At 41.2% G+C, this 17,533-nt stretch overlaps 1 protein-coding gene across 1 annotated transcript in view; it reads left to right on the top strand.

Annotated features, from left to right (window-relative positions):
• Positions 1 to 17,533, top strand: part of LOC135475557 (guanine nucleotide-binding protein G(o) subunit alpha-like) — a 38,931-nt gene that overhangs the window by 10,286 nt on the left and 11,112 nt on the right. Inside the window, 1 exon segment of the mRNA XM_064755483.1 lies at positions 14,201 to 14,346. Coding sequence (XP_064611553.1) covers positions 14,201 to 14,346 — 146 coding nt within the window.

The raw sequence follows: 17,533 nt of genomic DNA, 5'->3' as shown, positions 1-17,533 counted from the left end.
TACTGTTGAATTGTTGATCCAGTTACAGGTGATGTTTTCATATACTGTCACTGCAGCTATTACCAGCAGACAGCCCAAAATTTATTAAGTATTGTTTCATAAACATATAGCCTCTTGCTATATACTCAGTTTTCCTTAAGTCCCCGCTGATTTGGCAAGGTCGCGACTTCAAATAGTTACCCAACTCAATGACCCATGAGCCTGTCACCAACGCGGTCGCTGTGATCGTCCACCTCATGCTGGCTTCCTCTGTGGTCATATATGAAAAGGTCTGACAGCAACCTGCGGATGGTCGTGGTTTACTCCGGGCTCTATCCGGTTTCCTCCTACCATAATGGTGGCCTTTAAAGGAAATATTCTTGAAAACGGCGTAAACCACCGGATCAAGTTGTCACGAGTTATTTATTTATTTATTTATTTATTTATTTGAATGTTGTTAAGCGTCATACTCAAGAATTCAGTTACCTACTAGTATCCATTCATAGGCAAACTGTTACCCAAATACGGCTTTCGATTCACAGGGAGATAGTAACCTGGCTTAAAGTTTACATTTATCGACTAGCCAGAAAGCACACGATGGACTGAATCCCGGTGTGTTGACGAATTAATTTGTAATAGAAATCTGTATTAACTCATTGTCATAATTTATGCATGTTCTTCCATGGAGCGTGCAAATATGTACCAGTGTATATGCATATATATAGAGCGGAGAGAGGGAGATGTGGAATCGATAAGCCACATGTGTTACATTGAAATCTACTGGCCTATACAGAAGGCATGCTAATATCTCCATGCTGTTACAATTTATATGTACACTGGCTGTACCCTCAGTATGTTCAATATCGGCCCTGTTTTCAGTCCAAAGTATACCAGACAATTGGGTGTTACGGCCATTGGTCCGTAATTCCGATTCTAAAGGAATTTTTTTTGTGTGTGTGCTCATAAAGTACAATGTGTGTTATAAGGTAGTTATAGTACCAAATACGGCATTAGCAAAAATATGATTGGGAGTCGTTGAGCAGTAGGTTTTGTAATATACCCAGTTATTTCCAAGGTTTCGTTAAATTTCGATAAAAGGCAAGTAGTTTGCATTTACCAAGCTCGGGCGACCAGCTTTTAAAAAAAAAAAAAAAAATGGTCGAACGACTCTGACGTCAAAGCGAACGCCGTATCTTGCGATCTTCAATATCTTAACGGGACGAATCTGATAGCATTGGTCGTTTGAATTTACTGACGTAAATACCAAGGCATAGTGATGTTGCAACGGAGTTGAATTCCTATAAAACGTCTAATTTTAGGAAATTTTTACGATATCGCTTTAGACGGCTTTAAATCCACAGTATTGACTCGGAGAGGGAAGCCCATTGCCTAGTGTTTTAAGCAGGCCTTGTCGGCTTCTTCCAGTGAACCAGTCCTAATGTTCTCATTATTAAGGCTTAACCTGAACACCCCGTGAATATTCCATGGTGGCTTTACCAAACTTTGTTTTTAATCTTTCCAGTAAAAAGGCATTTTCTGTATATCCCAGTCTCCGGAAGAGGTAGACGCAGAGTAAATAGTCTTAACCAATATTGAAATTAAGTAGACCATTGTCTAGTTGCATAGTTTACTTTGAGAAGTTTTCTAATCTTGAGAGTCACTTCCGACATTTGTACACCATTCATAGGCCATGAAGTGGCGTTACAAGTCGATAAATGTAGTAACGATTTCCACAACAAGCTAGAAACACCATTTCCCAAGGTATATCTAAGAAATATAAAGCTGACAACATGTAAGAGAGAATCAGTCACAAGTTTTCAGTTGTGCAGGGAAGACAGCAGATATTCTAGGCATGACATCCAAATCAAATTTCAAATTCGTAGTCCATGGATAATGTTCAAGCCGCCATGGATGCATCATGTATCATCGGAACGGTTAATTATAGTCCATAATGAGACTTGGCATGCGGAGGGGGTTGGTTGGGGGTCATTTGACATTTCTCCACGTAATTTTGGATCCATGTTGTTTAGTATCGTGTGTTTGCCGAGACTTTTGATGTGTTCTCCCGAAAGTCGGGTTGCCCTTAACCAATGGGGATGCGTGGTGAAATGAGCTTCTGCCGATACAGCTACGGTTGCGACATACCGTGGCTTTCTCCGGGCCCTGTCCAGTTTCTCCCAAGCCCTGTCCAGTTTCTTCCAAGCCCTGTTCAGTTTCCCCCGGGCCCTGTCCACTTTCCTCCGGGCTTTTTCCAATTTCCTAAACCCTTAAACCTTACGGCCTTATTACCATATGTACGCTCTATTTTACATCCATGAATTTACATATAATTTGCATACATAAAGTAGGCGAGTACTTGTCCTCTACGTTGTTTATGCGGATATCCCTTATCCTCCGCTGTAACCTTTGCGGCAATTGCTAGTGTGGATATATCATGCTTATATTTTAGGTAGTTTAAAAAGCCGTGTTATAGTGACAGTGACCATGAATTTATATGCTGTTTTTTGCATTAGCTATTATTCCTACTTTGTCAATTAAGACGCACAGAAATAGCGCCGTGCGTTAGGTACTGCGTTTTAGGACTGAAACATTATACTACAATTATACAACCTTTTCTAGTAATACCTTCATTGTGCACACATTAAATGTTCGTGTCGGAAACCCATTCATATTTCATTATGACATTCAGTTACCGGCAGATAACAGTTTTATATCAGTAAATGGTGGCGCCTAGCTGAATTTCAGAACGTTGAGAGATGCTTAGAATTTACCTTTCTCGTTATTTCAGGACTTAGGATACATGGTCTAGTAATTGCCCGTCATGGTAACCATTGCTCTTACTTTTAGTGACTGAATAAAGGATTTTTTCGCCAATGTAGAAAGAAATTGTACTGTAGGTATGATTAAATAATACTTGCCATACGGTGGCATCTTTTCCCCTTATTAACATTGACGCTTTAATATGACCATTACCTTTTTACATACTAATAGCAATAATATTATAGTAATCTATTGGTTACAGTATATTGTGAATCATTTAAAATATTCTGGTGAAGTAAGGCACAATCTTTACCATATGAAGAGAAAAGAATTTGATAATCAACTGAAGATCTCGACTGTGGAATCCAGACATTGTAATATCTACGTTATCTGTTTATTCAAATAGGGGAACAACTGGTAGGACAGAATTTGTTCTTATGGTTTGATATTGTTGGTCTTACTTTAAAAACGTTGTTTCGCAGAGTCGTCATGCAGGGGCATTCTTGACTGCATTCACCTATCCGTTTCTGTACTTTTTGTGTTTGTCATTAGCTTAAGAATACTTGGTATTTTTTGCGGAAAAGTCGTTGTGAGATTTTAGGAACAGTCAGGAAATTTAAATGTACTTTAAAGATCAATCGGTCAGCTTAAAACGCTCAACAGAAGACGAGTAAATTTCATCCCATGGATACGGTATGTTATGTTTAGAAATGGACAGATGAAGGCCCATTAAAAAACTGAAAGATTTACCATTGTCCAAGGGATTTTACATATGTCTAAAGGCACTGTTTTTCTGTTTTTGCATTGTTTGTTTTGTTCGTGTGCCGTCCATGTTTTATGCTTTTTGTCTCTAACCATATCCTGGAGACAGGACGCATGTTTATAGGAAAGATGAAAACGTGTCCTCTCCCACGAACTCGTTGAATGTTCTAGGGTCAGATGTGTTTGGATGTGAAGCCCCAGATCAACTCGTGTGGGAGTTGTGGTTTAGGTAATAGTGTGGTTTGTGGGCGTCAGACGTGGTCTTTGCCAGCATATGACTGTGGGCAGTTCTCCACATCTCGTAACTGGCTCACTTAAGCTGGTTTGTATTCGTATAGAATAAGTATGTATTTATAAAAGTTTATGATAAGAATGTTCGGGGACAAAATACGTTTTATACGTTTACAAACAAATCAGCATATATCCCCTTCACTTGTTCAGTTGTTGTCTGATTTTAGAGATTATACGGTAAAGGTATAACACCACTGTATTGAAAACATAAAGGCAAAGGACAGTTAACTTGTATTAGAGTATTACAGTTTCAAAATAAAGTTTTTGAATTCATTTTATTTTCGCTCGGACTTGAAAACTGTTGCTTTTACACAACGTTGACATTCTCGGACGGTGGAGGCCATATGACCTAAGACATTGTAAATTCGACACAGTACTGATTGCATTTTTGTAGACCTTGCTGTGAAATGCCTGACTATAGTGTGACATTTCAAATTCGAAACATTGTTGATGGCAGTCTGACAGACCTTGCGGTGAAATGCCTGACTATAATGTGACATTGTAAATTCGACTCATTGTTGATGACTGTCTGGTAGACCTAGCAGTGAAATCCCTGACTATAATGTGACATTGGGAATTCGACACATTGCTGATGGCAGCCTGGTAGACCAAGTGGTGAAATGCCTAACAAATGTTACTGTAATCACCTATGGACCGCGCGCATGTCCTAAATTGACAAAAATAAAACAAATTTACTCATACCTAATTCGCTCCAGATAGGCGGAAAATTTTGTCAGCAACTTTCCAAAGGCGGCTGGTTCAGCCCAGACACCCAGGTTTTGTAGTGTAAGTGAAAAGGTCGTGAGTGAAGGGTTCAACAGTAAATCAGTCAGTGAATCAATCTCTCGGTAATGACATCTGGATATAAGTGTACACCTTTGTAAATTAATGAAGCGATTGTCTAAATGAAGATACTTTGGATGTTGCCCACAGCTCCAACTGACATTAAGTTTTTGCAACAGACCAAATGTATACAAAGCGAATTATTGCATTATCGTTAAGTATTGATAATTTCGTTCGTCTACTTAACCGTCTTGACATGAATTTCATGCCGTTAAAATGTTGTATAACCGACTGATTCACAATGTACCGTTCAGCATTGTGGCCTTGAACCTTATATGCATGGAACGATGTTGTTCTACATTGGTAGTTCGGGTGCCTTGGCCATGCTTAGATTGTCACACGGAAGAATTATCATCGTTTTGCAGTGACCTTCAGCTATGTTACGTTGAATTTCTGAGCGAGAGTAATGAACTGGAATGTGGATCGTCGCCGGCAGTTGTTTAGAAAGTAGTTTGGAAACTGGTACACAGCAGCACGGATGTTTGTAATGTCCAAGGCAAAGGTTGTTTTAACAACCCTCCGTTGGCCGATTTACCAAATGTTATGGACAAATTGCTGTATACTTTCGGGGGCTTTTGGGCCCCATCAGAATAAAGTCCATGTGGTCTGCCACAAGTCTCTTGAAGCATTCAAGAGACATTAATATTCTATTCAGCAGTAACACCGAGTATATTAGAACAACGTGAAACACACTCTATGGCAAAAAGAAATAAAATGAGTCCTGTGGACCAAGGGACGGTTTCCAGTGGAAAATAGTTTATAACGTCTGAATAACATGTACATATATATATATATATATATATATATATATATATATGTCTAGATATATATACATATAGTGACCAAACCCCACAAAGGACGTAGCGCAACCACAGGATCACACACCAGCTTTATCAAAGGGTAAGTGTGATTTAAATAGGAAGTGATGTTCAATGTGCACGTCACACAACGTCGCATCGCGTTTAGAGTTCATCTAGTGGCTGTGTTGTGTTAGCTGCAGTAGATTCTGTGATGCGCGATCCCTGAACAGTAATACGTGGGATAAATAATTTATTGCTGATGGCAAACTAGTATATTGGGTGAATCGCTTAAGAGGAACCATATCTCCTGGAGTCATTGTTAATTGTGGCGAGGAATTGTTATAGACAACCGCATTCCGTCCCCTGTGGTGAAACAGCTTTTTTCACTCTTATGTCAGCGACAACCTGCGGATGGTCGTGGGTTTCCCCCGGAAATATTCTTGAGTACGGCGTAAAACACCAATCAAAAAAAAAAAAAAAATCTGATGTCAGCGTACCTCGAAACTTTCTAGCCTGATATCAGTGTACCTTGAATCTTTTGTTCAAATGGAGTGTTGGTAAGTGTTGACAAGTGTTGTCATCGAAAGTTTGGTACAAATACTGCGTGATGTCAACCTGTGATAAAAACATCTTTACACGGACATGGCCCTAGACGATCCACTGGAGTTATGCCCCCCCCCCCCCCCCCCCACTCCCAACACTTACACACTGGATGGAAGGCTAACTTTTTGATTTACTTTTAGCGGCTTAGTTTGGACCGAAACTGGGTCTCCTTGGCATTTCATTTTCTGCAGCTGTTGATACCTTCTCAGACAGATCATCTCGCAACTATCTCGCGTATAAAGTTTAGATTTCTTAGTCATCCAGTCATCGTAGCGAATTATTATTACTCGTGCGATAACACGAAAGTCAGTGTTACTTTTCGATTCTTGTCTTAACTAGTACGCCGCATTTTCCCAGATTTTCAAGTTGTATGCGACTGGTCTGTCTGAATTGAATGTATGATTATGGCATAGCGCCACTTCGCCGATGGTACAGTCAGGTCTTGGATGCAGGAAAACTCATTATATGTTGCAGTGGTTCTGCTGTATCATTGTTTTATTGTCGATATTCCGCTCTTTCAGTGCTAACTGTTACTTTGCTGGCTCTTAAGTCCTTTGAGCTTCTAAACAGACACAGCAGTATCTGAGTGAATCTTGGTGAATCGTTTGTATTGTACATTAGGGTAATAAATTCACCAACTGACCATGTTTTGTCGATTGGTCACTTTGCAGTCCAAATGTACATAATGGGTAAAATACATACAATTGCAGTTTGAATTGCGTCGTGAAGCCTGTGGAATAATACATATGCTTTCTTACTGCCAAGGTGAATGGTTTGAATCTATCATAGACAACCGTCGAGTAAAATTTGATTTTAATTATTTATTTGATTGTTGTTTTACGCCGTACTCAAGAATATTTGACTCATACGAGGGCGGCAGCAGTATATAATTGGAGGATATCGGGGCAGGTTGCTGATAGACGTATTGACTAGTGTACGACCGAAGACGAAGCCAGCATGAGCTGGACAAACTCGCACCGACCGCTGTAGTGAGACGCTTCTGAGTCATTATTTCGCACTAGCACGCTAGCCACTCGGACACGGAAGTTTCGGTGGCCTCGATAAAATTTGAACCTGAAACGTAATCAGTGTAACATTTAAATAACAGCCTCACCCACCCATGACATAGCCGACTACAAAGTATATGCTTCTGAGTCATTATTCCGCACTAGCACGCTCCACTCGGCCACGGAGGTTTCGGTGGCCTCGATAAAAGTGGAACCTTGAACGTAATCAATGTAACATTTAAATAACAGCCTCACCCGCCCATGCCATAGCCGACTACAAAGTATATGCTTGTGCAAAATGAGGTTAAAAGCGTGTCTACATTATGTAGTGTTATCGTTGCGCATATATTCATGAAAAATGGATATATGGCTTGAAGCCACAATCTGAAGATTTTGGAGAACGTTGTTCAAAAAAGGGGAATGCGTTTGTATTAATTCCGACAGGATTTGAATATGGTTTGATCGTTCTCAGTGATGGTCCCACGGTCACAGTGTGCCCTAATCTTCATCAGCGTCAACCATCACCATCGCACGTTTGCCGGAATGACGGTGTCCAAATGGTATACCGCCATAATTCGGGTAGCCAACCAACCAACCAACCAGCCAGCTCTTCCCAATTCGTTGTACTAACAGTGCCGTGTTAGACCCGCACTACACAGGCTGCAGTGGGCTTACCGTGGCGAGGCCTGCTTCCTCCTTTAACGATAACCTCTCTTCTAGTTCAGCTGCATACTAAATCGATACTCTTCCAAAAATATCCCTGGCGAGTCCAGCCTCTTGCTCGGCGTGTATGCTGGAGCAATGCTTGTAAAGCGGTTCATATAGCAGACGTTGAACTTTGCTGGCTGTTTCAGCACTGTGTGCTTGTCAGGATCCCGCTCTTCACCAACCTCTCCCCCCTACACATTATCAAAATGCCATATGTAACCGCTTCAGTTGGCGCTACTCCTTCACCTGTCTGGTAGAATTCATTATTTCAAAACGCTCTACTAAAACCGTTCATCTGCCGTGTCGTAAACAAAGCTGGTATGGATGCAGGCAGACGGCATGTGGATGTTCCATGTACCAACTGGTTGATATCCAGGATGATAGATCCACCTTTTGATGTCGCTATACTCTTGTTGCTTGCAAACGCTCGCTTACTTGATAGGCATGTAATCTGGATGAACATTTAGAATAAAACTCTGAGATAAATTCACATGAGGCCGTATTTCACTGGTTACGTATGACCATTTGCCAACTACCACAGTCATCGCTCTTGTTTTTTTTCCTCTCCCTATGCTACAGTCTTTTATATTACTCATGTTTTTAATGTATAAGATGGCAACCTGAATTAAACGGTCTTTTGAACTGTTACATCTTTGGTTTGGCTTAGTCCTATGTCAGCATGCATTTTAAGTGATTAAATCGCTAGTGAGAAAGAAATTGTAGGTCTTGGGGTAGAGCGTTTGTCTGAAAATAATTTAGCGTGAGATGTCGTCTCTGGAGATAATTAGAGAAAGAGAACGCGCCGTGCAAATTTTATTGCTTTTGCAACCGTTCGTGTGTCAAATAGCTGATTAAGACAGATTCATGGTGAGAATACATTCAAGATTTTGGTGGTTTGGAAGGTTTCAGTATGTTTTGGCACAATTGCACTATGTCAGTCCTTAACTTAAAACTGTACTGTAACAAGGGTTTCATTGTTCACCATGGCATGCACAAGGTGCTTTTTAGAAGATGAACTATAAGTAATGGTGCTTTCTGAAGTCAAAACGCTTTGTCTTTTGTGAAAGAATTCATTGAGTACAAATGCTGACTACAAGGAACCCGTGCTCCTATTTCAGACTGAAACTGTTATTTGTAAGATCTTACATCTTGTATCCATTTAATACACCGACCGACGGACTGAAACATGTTACGACGACACAAGGTATTAACGAGGCTGTTGCCAAGTCATTGTACGTTACATTACTAAAATTGTCCAATAATATTCACATGAGCGCAGATGTAAAATATTGCTCGAAAAAATGTGAATTCATTAACATGGTTTAATAACAACTACTCACTCACTCGCTCGCCCAAACGAGATGCAGGTAACTCTGGGTAAAATCTTGAATTAGCCTGAAGGGATCAATGAAAGGCTTGCATTTAACAACACTGATAGCTAGTCGGGATTGATAACTTTGCTGCTCGCCGCCTCACTCAACTGACATTTTATATCCCCCCCACCCCTCCCCCAAGCAGGTATAGCCGTTTGGCCTCGCTCTACTACTCTGTCTGCATGCGTGCAAGAGGAAAATCCATAATTTATGCTGCAAATTTATGCAAGCCTGAGCAGGGGCGAGCCACCTTCACCAAGCCTTTATCCGCAGTCGCCTATGTACCCAATAGCATTGACGTTCGATCAGCAAGTCATCAGAGCCTAGACAGCACCGAGCAAACCTCCCTCTCACTCATTCATGCAACAGCCGAAGATAGCAAATGAATGTAAGCTTGGTGGACACTTGTCTCTCAGTGCTGGTGTTCTCGGCCTGGTCTTCTAAGGCAGCCATGCACCATATTACTCATTATTTGTCTCTCCCTTTCTCTTCCGGTCATCATGTATATAATCTGACCAAGGCGACCTGTAGTGTTCGCTATTGTCCAATACGGAATGGCTTTAGTTTATGATCAAGATTCCACTATATGAGTCCAAAACCATACAGCATGCAGTGCTTTTCTGTTTAGAGCATCTAGCATCAGAATCAATTCTTCTTATGGATCCAAGACATCATTAAAGCCGTCTGTGTCCTGGGCCTCAGTACAGAGGCGACTGCTGCTGACAATGTATGGACATCAGTCCTCGCTTTGTGACGCACGGCCGAGGTGCTGAAGCCAGCAATCCGTGCTGTCTTCACTGGCTACTGACGTGAGCGTCGACCGACATCCCCGTTCAGCTCCGTTAGCATGGTTTGCGTAAAACCCGCTTAAGACGTGGCCCTTGGAGTGCTTAATGTGTGCAGTGAAAGTTTTAAAGGTAGTGGTATGTCTGTGCAGGTAGAAGGTTTATTGAACAGCCAGCTGTGTTAATATCGGTTCCAGTGCTGGTCAGTGAACACCATGTATTTAATCGGGCTTTATAGGTTGAATACAAGTGTGGAAGACGTCATAAAGCCTGAGACGTGATAGGACAAGGTTAGAGTTGCACTATACCCTAACACTGCTTCAGGACTGTCATGCCACATGTAATCATTGCGTAATTGACAATACAGCCTGATTAGCTATTGCCAGTCAAAACCTGACAGATGCACATGTGATAAGTATGTGCTCTGGTTCATATGAGATAATGTTCAAATATTAAATACACCAGAGAACAAACCAATACCCTTCACGTCGAAAAAGGCTTTACTTTCAACATACTAGGCACAGCATCAGGACCATTTGTCAAACGGAGGCATATGTTGATATACGAAATTTTTCGAATGGAACCACTCACAGGATTGTGCTGTTAGCTTGTGCCAATTTTCGTCACCTGTAGAAATATAAGGCATTTCTTGTACCTAGCACACTTTCAGACAAGCATTGATATACATATGTTTCGTGAAATCAAGAGATGAGACAGGCGTTTGATTTAACGCCTTACCTGTTGTAAGTATGAATTGCTATCGGAGTGTTCAGGACGATTGTTTGTGGCCATGGCATTAACGACGAGCGTCACCATCTTTTTGTGCTGACGTCATTAGCCAATTTAGACACGTCACGGGTTAGGAGTTGTCAATGAGAGTTGATACATTGATTAAGATTTGTCTGTCGCTGAAGACACATCGATGTTTCTATGAAAGACAGTTTTGCATTGATCTGTTTACCAGAGTGGGATAATGCAGAAATTTCGAGCAGTGGAGCATTGCGTTACCTAATGGCGTAATCGATCTGCAAATACAGCAGTGGATGATTTTATGAAAATGTGTTTAAAAGCAGACAAGATGAATAATTTTTGCTCTGTGAGAAACATGTTTTTATTTTCTGATTTCGTTTTGTATAATCGCCAGAAGTTTAAAAATACCAACATTATTAAGTTTTGATATCAGGTATCGTTACATTGGCGGATTTTTCAACATCACCAGAGTCGTTTTCATTCAAGTCATTTTTTTGTACATGGAATTTCTTTGGCAGAGTGATTGGTTCTGCCGCAAATAGCTGCAAACCTCTTGAATTAATTAATTTTAGAAATGCAACTTTTGATTATAGAACTGATGGTTTTGGTGAAAATTTCAGCACATTGGTGAAGTTTTCGGAGGAAGGATACACATACAAGCCACCCTTCATATGAGATTTATACCTCATAGAACACCTCACACTATTGGGGATATTTTCCTTAAAACTCACATATCGAAATATATGACGTGTCCGTTACCATGACAAGGCTATACACTAAACTTTTTTACAACCCTGTATAATAATTAAACGTGGTACATGTAGATGCCTTTGTGTGTACACGTGCACCCCCCCCCCCCCCCCACCACACACACTTTTATAATAGATTAGATTACTTTGTAAGTGATAAAGTTTCAAGTATGGAGGGAGAAACCAGTTGCATTCCATTCTTCCCAATCACTCAGACCTTATTGTAGTTGGCACTGTGGCTAGGCTGCTACAGCGCTGTTAACCAATAGGTGAAGTTGATTCATAGAAGTGAAATACTTAATGAGCAGTGAACACTTGATAATGTTGATATGGTATTGAAAAGAGATGTTGAAGATGTTAGAAGTACAGCTGCCCTCTTGTCGGAAGCTGGGTCACAATTCCCGCGCATGAGAAAACCGCATGTCAGACTTCTCAGTACAGGGCGCTGTACACTCACCCACTTATAACTTCTCATTAAGCAAATATTAACACAAGGGAATCGTCCACCTGTTGTGGATCTGGCATTCGTCCAGCGCCTAAAAACAAACCGCTGTTCTCTTCAAATGGAGGACAAAACAAGGTAGCGGAAGCTGGAGACCACATGTGATTTGACTTCGGCCTGTAGCATTACGGCTTACCTTACACTGCAATAAGCATGCAGGTATGGGAATGACTGCACGCAATATGATGACGTTTGAAGGCAATCACAATCGAGTAATTATAAATCTAAGAATGTATCAGTCCCCGATGGGGTAAATGTGATACCTGTCTTTGGTCTTGAAGATCTTTAGTCTAGTTGATTTCCTGTGATTTTTCCCGTTGAGCATATGGACTTGATCCTTCCTTGCTTACCTCTGAATCATACAAGAAGGACAACAACGAAACTTAGATGCAGTATGAGTGGGTGCTAAGCTGGCCCGAAGAAAGCCATGCAGTGACTGTGTACATGTCACCTTGCGCACACTGTAGCGACACGGTTCACCGGGCTCGGGGCACTTCGTGGGGTGTTCACCCAGTCCGAGGAAGATCAACGATGACGTAATTTCTGAAAAAATCTGACCGTTGACGGAAAAATTGGGGTAAATTGGGGTAATTAACAGGTATAAAACTCCCCCCAAAATGAAATTTTGTAAACGAAAATTTCGGGGCATAAATTTTTCATTTGGCATGGAAACATAATCTTTGTTTTATGGTTCCATTTCATGTGTCCTTTAAGTAGCATTGCATTGCTTGAAATCTTCCGATTTTCCATTATATCGACAGATGACAGATCAGCATATGTCCGATAACTGCTCAAACGTGTATCAAACGATGGTATGCAAATATACATGACAGACGTCGGTTTTACCTGTTGGGTCGGAAAACAGTAATTCATTGTTTACATACTGTGGGGTTATCTTATTTACCTTTGTGTAGCGAAGATAAACTAATAGATATAGTAAAGGTTAAATCAGAGGTCCGAGTTGCAACCTATACACCAGTTGATTACATGATTACGAGTTTGATGGAAGATTGAACTTAACTGTCTTAGAACAACTTAGGTTGAGAGTTGCAAAACAGTGTTTGGAGTCAAAAGCGCGAAATTAATACGTTATTCAACTCCCTCAGGCAGATCGATTATGACAGGGGAGAAGCTGATGAAAACGTAGAAATCTGAGCAGGGCAAAAGTTAATAACGTTTTCCACTATATATGTTCCATGCATGCAGACAGTTAGCAGACTCCAATCCTCAACAGACAGTGTCCTCAGAAGCAAGCAAGTTTCCTACCTGAGAAACTCGTCTTCTCAATGTTCCCAAGGAGAAGCCAAGGAACAAACTGCTGCACAAGGACAAAATGACACACCAAACAGAATGTCGTACTTTTCTCAGCAGGTAGACCAAACAGCCTTCATTCCACAAACTGTTCTCAACGAGCCGACCATCCACATCAGACAAACTCTTCCGCCAAGATAAACAGTCCACATTCCACAAGTGGTTCTCACCAGATAGACCAACCGCAATGGACCAAGTCAACTACTTAGACAAATAGTCCTCACTCCTCAAACTACCTGCATTGGACAAGCTGTTTTACCGTGGATAAACTGTCAACATTCGACAACTTGTTCTCCTCAGACGGATTAATAAGACAAGCTTTCCTCGTTCACCAAACCTGGAACTAGATACACTGTCCTCTTTCGACAAATGCCTTCCTAGAAGGACAGTCCTTATTGGACTAAATGTTCTCAGCAGACTGACTATCCGTGTTAGGTGAAATGCTCTATCTACAAGGTAGTCAGTGTATCCTCGATCAGCAGGCTGTTCTTTCCAGACACATCAGGCCAGCTGCTTGTATTGTACAAATTTTACGCCAGACAAACCAATTCATGACCCAGTCAATGGAACTCACCATTATGGAATCAACTGTGTTTTTTAGAACTACACAAGCACGCACAAGGTCGAATTGTTTCCTAATGTCTAACATTTGATCTCACAGTGGTGAGTTCTATGTATCTACGCCGTCATGCACAAAAGCGAACTGTTTCTTGATTTCTTTTGAGTAATTTGTAACATTTGATTTCACAATGGTGAGATTCTATTATCTACACAAGCACGCGCAAGGGCGAATTGTTTCCAGATTTCTTCTGAATAATTTATAACTTATTAAAAGGGTAGAACTAATAACTTATTCTCAGTTCAGAATAAAAATAAGGACAGTTGCAACTGTTTACTATGTTTGAGTGGCTTGATGACGTTTAGTATTCTGAGTTCTGTTTTATTTCATTCTAATGAAACGTTTTCTCGCTTTCCAGAATCATCCACGAGGGTGGTTTCACCAGTGAGGACAACAAGCAGTTTAAACCTGTGGTTTACAGCAATACTATACAATCACTAGTGGCGATTATCCGGGCCATGGGTACTCTCAATATACCGTTTGGGGATAACGAGAGGGAGGTAAGTCGTCACCACCGCATCACGAACCCTTTTTACCCACAGGTCCTCACTACCTCACCCTCCGACAATGCTGTACAACGTAAATGTATCACGCACCCTTAGGTGTTTTAGCTCTCAGGCTGAGACACAGTGCTTGATATATTTCTGGACGTATTTTATGGAATTTTTACGAGATTTATTGAGCTCCTAGATGTGATTATAGGTATGGGAACTAGATATATTGCAGAAATGGATATAATGTGGCACTGGGTATATTGATGTAAGGCTAGTAGAAAATATTTAATTATCCGATATATTAAGTCACTGGTGCTGGATATTTTGAGGCCCAGGCAATGGACATGGCGTCTTTTAGCAGCTTTTATACGTTAGTAAAACATGTTCACAACATGAGTCAACATGTTACTACAGGGAACCCTTGTGCGAATATACCTGAGAGTTGTTATTCATGAAAAGCCAGTCTTAAGACAAAAACTTCGATCACTTCAATTCCAGAATGCTTTGTCTGTGTACTGTCAATGATTCTGCCCAAGGATCGATTCAAAAAAGCACACGTCAAAGAACTGATTATGTGTAACAATGGAATGCGGTAGATGCACCCTTAGCTAAGCCATTTGTGCCCTTAGAGAACCCAGTTGAGCGATTAAGGCGATTTTTCTCTGTTTTCTACGTCACCAAGACGTTAAGGTCACCCTCACAGAGAAATTTCCACATATTTCTGAATGGGGCATTTTTCCAGCTGAATGCTGATGGGTCATACTGCCTACAAATATGGACCGTTTGTGTCTATTCACTAATTTAAAGACCAACGGAGAATTGCTTTGACGTTCCAGTGAAATGCCATCACGAGAGAAATTCAGCCTCTGTTGATTTGGCAGTGGATATAAATTTCTTTTGTACATTAGGCCTGCATTAAGATATAATTATAAAGCTTCTTCCGAGTATCTTCATATATACATGTACTTATGTTTAATATCACACTTACAAGTTTTGGCTTTCACGTGTTGGCTTACAATCTAGGTTGTGGGTTAAACAGTATACTGTTCAGTGTGAAACAGTTTCGCGGGGCTGTGTAATATAATCCAGACGGCATTGATTATATAGTAATGTTATATGGCCATGACCTATGCCGGGGGTTTAACATGTAGGCTGAGAGGGAAGCGATTCACGGGCCTACACGGGCCGGTGCTTTGACTAAACGGTTCTGCTCATAAGGCGAGAGCCACGAAAAAGATTCCTCATGGGTTTAGTAGGCTTAAAATAGATTCTCATCAAGGAATGAGTCGTGCTAGAGCTCAAAGCAGTTACTAAAAGTGCAAAAAAAAAATGCTTGTTTTTGAATATCCGCATGTGAAAGCCTTATGCACGGGTGAGGTTAGTGAATCCACATCGCGACAGCGGTGCGCATACACTTCACATTCGTGCACACCTGCAGATAAGAGGATAACGTTGTACCCGCATCCTCCCTCCTCTTTTCCCACTTCCTTTGACAAGTGAATCCAGTGGCAACTATAATCATTGATGACTCTGGTAGTGTATCGTATTGATATATTTTGCAGCATCCCGCGCATGCGATGCAGTATAGTGTTGACGGGTTAGCCATTCCTGTATGCTCGCGGCTTTGATGCAGCTGATGCACGGGCTACAAGTGTTATAGGCCGTGCTGTACGTAGGGAATCCTGCAGCATGATGTGACTCAACACTCGCCATGACTCAGCCTAGGCCCGCTGGCCCGTCGTCAGCAGGAACTGCCTTGCTCATGCAACACTGGCCGAATCACTGCATTCACTCGCGACAGGCCTGTTCCATGTGATCTGACCAAATTGCAGAATGCATTTGTCACTTTCACATTCCAAGTAGGCTGATCCCACAACACACGTTATGGGATATAGTTTATGTAATACGAAAGACTTTACAACGGTACTTGTTGCTGCCTCGCTTGGCGCTCAGCACTGACAGGTTAGAACGAAGTAAAGAGGACTGGTTGGCACGATGAAAGTATGATGTGAGTGGAGGGGATATCATTCTTGTGACTTCAGCATGTTACTTAGCGGCGGTAGCACTTTGGCGTCATGGAGTGTCCCTGTCACAAAAAGACACCGTCGAAATACACACACCTATTTAACTCCTTGTCATATAGCTATAAAATTGCTACATACGAGGTAAAATGCAAAGCATGCATACACACACACGACGAGCCTATGTTCTCTCTTAACTGACCCTTGCTATTCAAGTTAAACACACTAAATGTATACCTTCCACTCACCACTGGTACATTACATGTAAACTACACTCTAACATGTACACCGTCCAGTCACTATGGGTGCATTACATGTAAACTACCTTGTACATGTACACCGTCCACTCACCATGGGTGCATTACATGTAAACTACACTCTATATGTACACCTTTCACTCACCATGGGTGCATTACAAGTAAACGACACTCTGCATGTACATCTTCCACTCACCATGGGTGCATTACATGTAAACTACACTCTACGTGTACGCCTTCCACTCACCATGGGTGCATTACATGTAAACTGCACTCTACATATACACCTACCATTCACCACGGGTACATTACATGTAAACTACACACTACATGTACACCTTTTGCTAACCATGGTACATTACATGCAAACTACACTATACATGTACACCTTCCACGTGTAGGGTTTTACGACATACACTAACATTCACACATAAACTCATCTAACTTACAACAAATGTCACGTTGTTCAACATCAACCTTGTTATAAAACATTCACAACGGCCTAGTTCCCGGCGTGGTGCCTAATTAGAACATTATCATAATAATACGCAGTTTGAATTTTGACTGTTTGAGCAGTTATTTCATACAGTGCATAGTTATAACAGAAATTATACAAGGTAATTTAGGCCCTAGGAATGGCTAATTTGTAATATTAGGACAGCTTGCGTCGAGATCTTAGGTCATAAGTCGTCCTAGAATGCGGTAACGATTTTACATTTCCATCGACACTAATAAAGTTTACCGAGAAACGGGAAAATGAAACTAGAAAGCGAAACTAGAAAGCCACGCATTAGGCTAGCTCACCCTTTTACTGGCGTGAATGAGTGAGAGTTAAGCAAATGACAAACCAATCACTAATACTTTCCTTCGGGGCCTCCGTGGCTCAGTTGGTTAGCGCGCTAGCGCAGCGTAATGACCC

This window comes from Liolophura sinensis, chromosome 9 (assembly GCF_032854445.1).
Source record: "Liolophura sinensis isolate JHLJ2023 chromosome 9, CUHK_Ljap_v2, whole genome shotgun sequence".
NCBI classification, from domain to species: Eukaryota; Metazoa; Mollusca; class Polyplacophora; order Chitonida; family Chitonidae; genus Liolophura; species Liolophura sinensis.
Note: the sequence above shows the minus strand (reverse complement) of the source record. Positions and strands in the feature narration are given on the sequence as shown.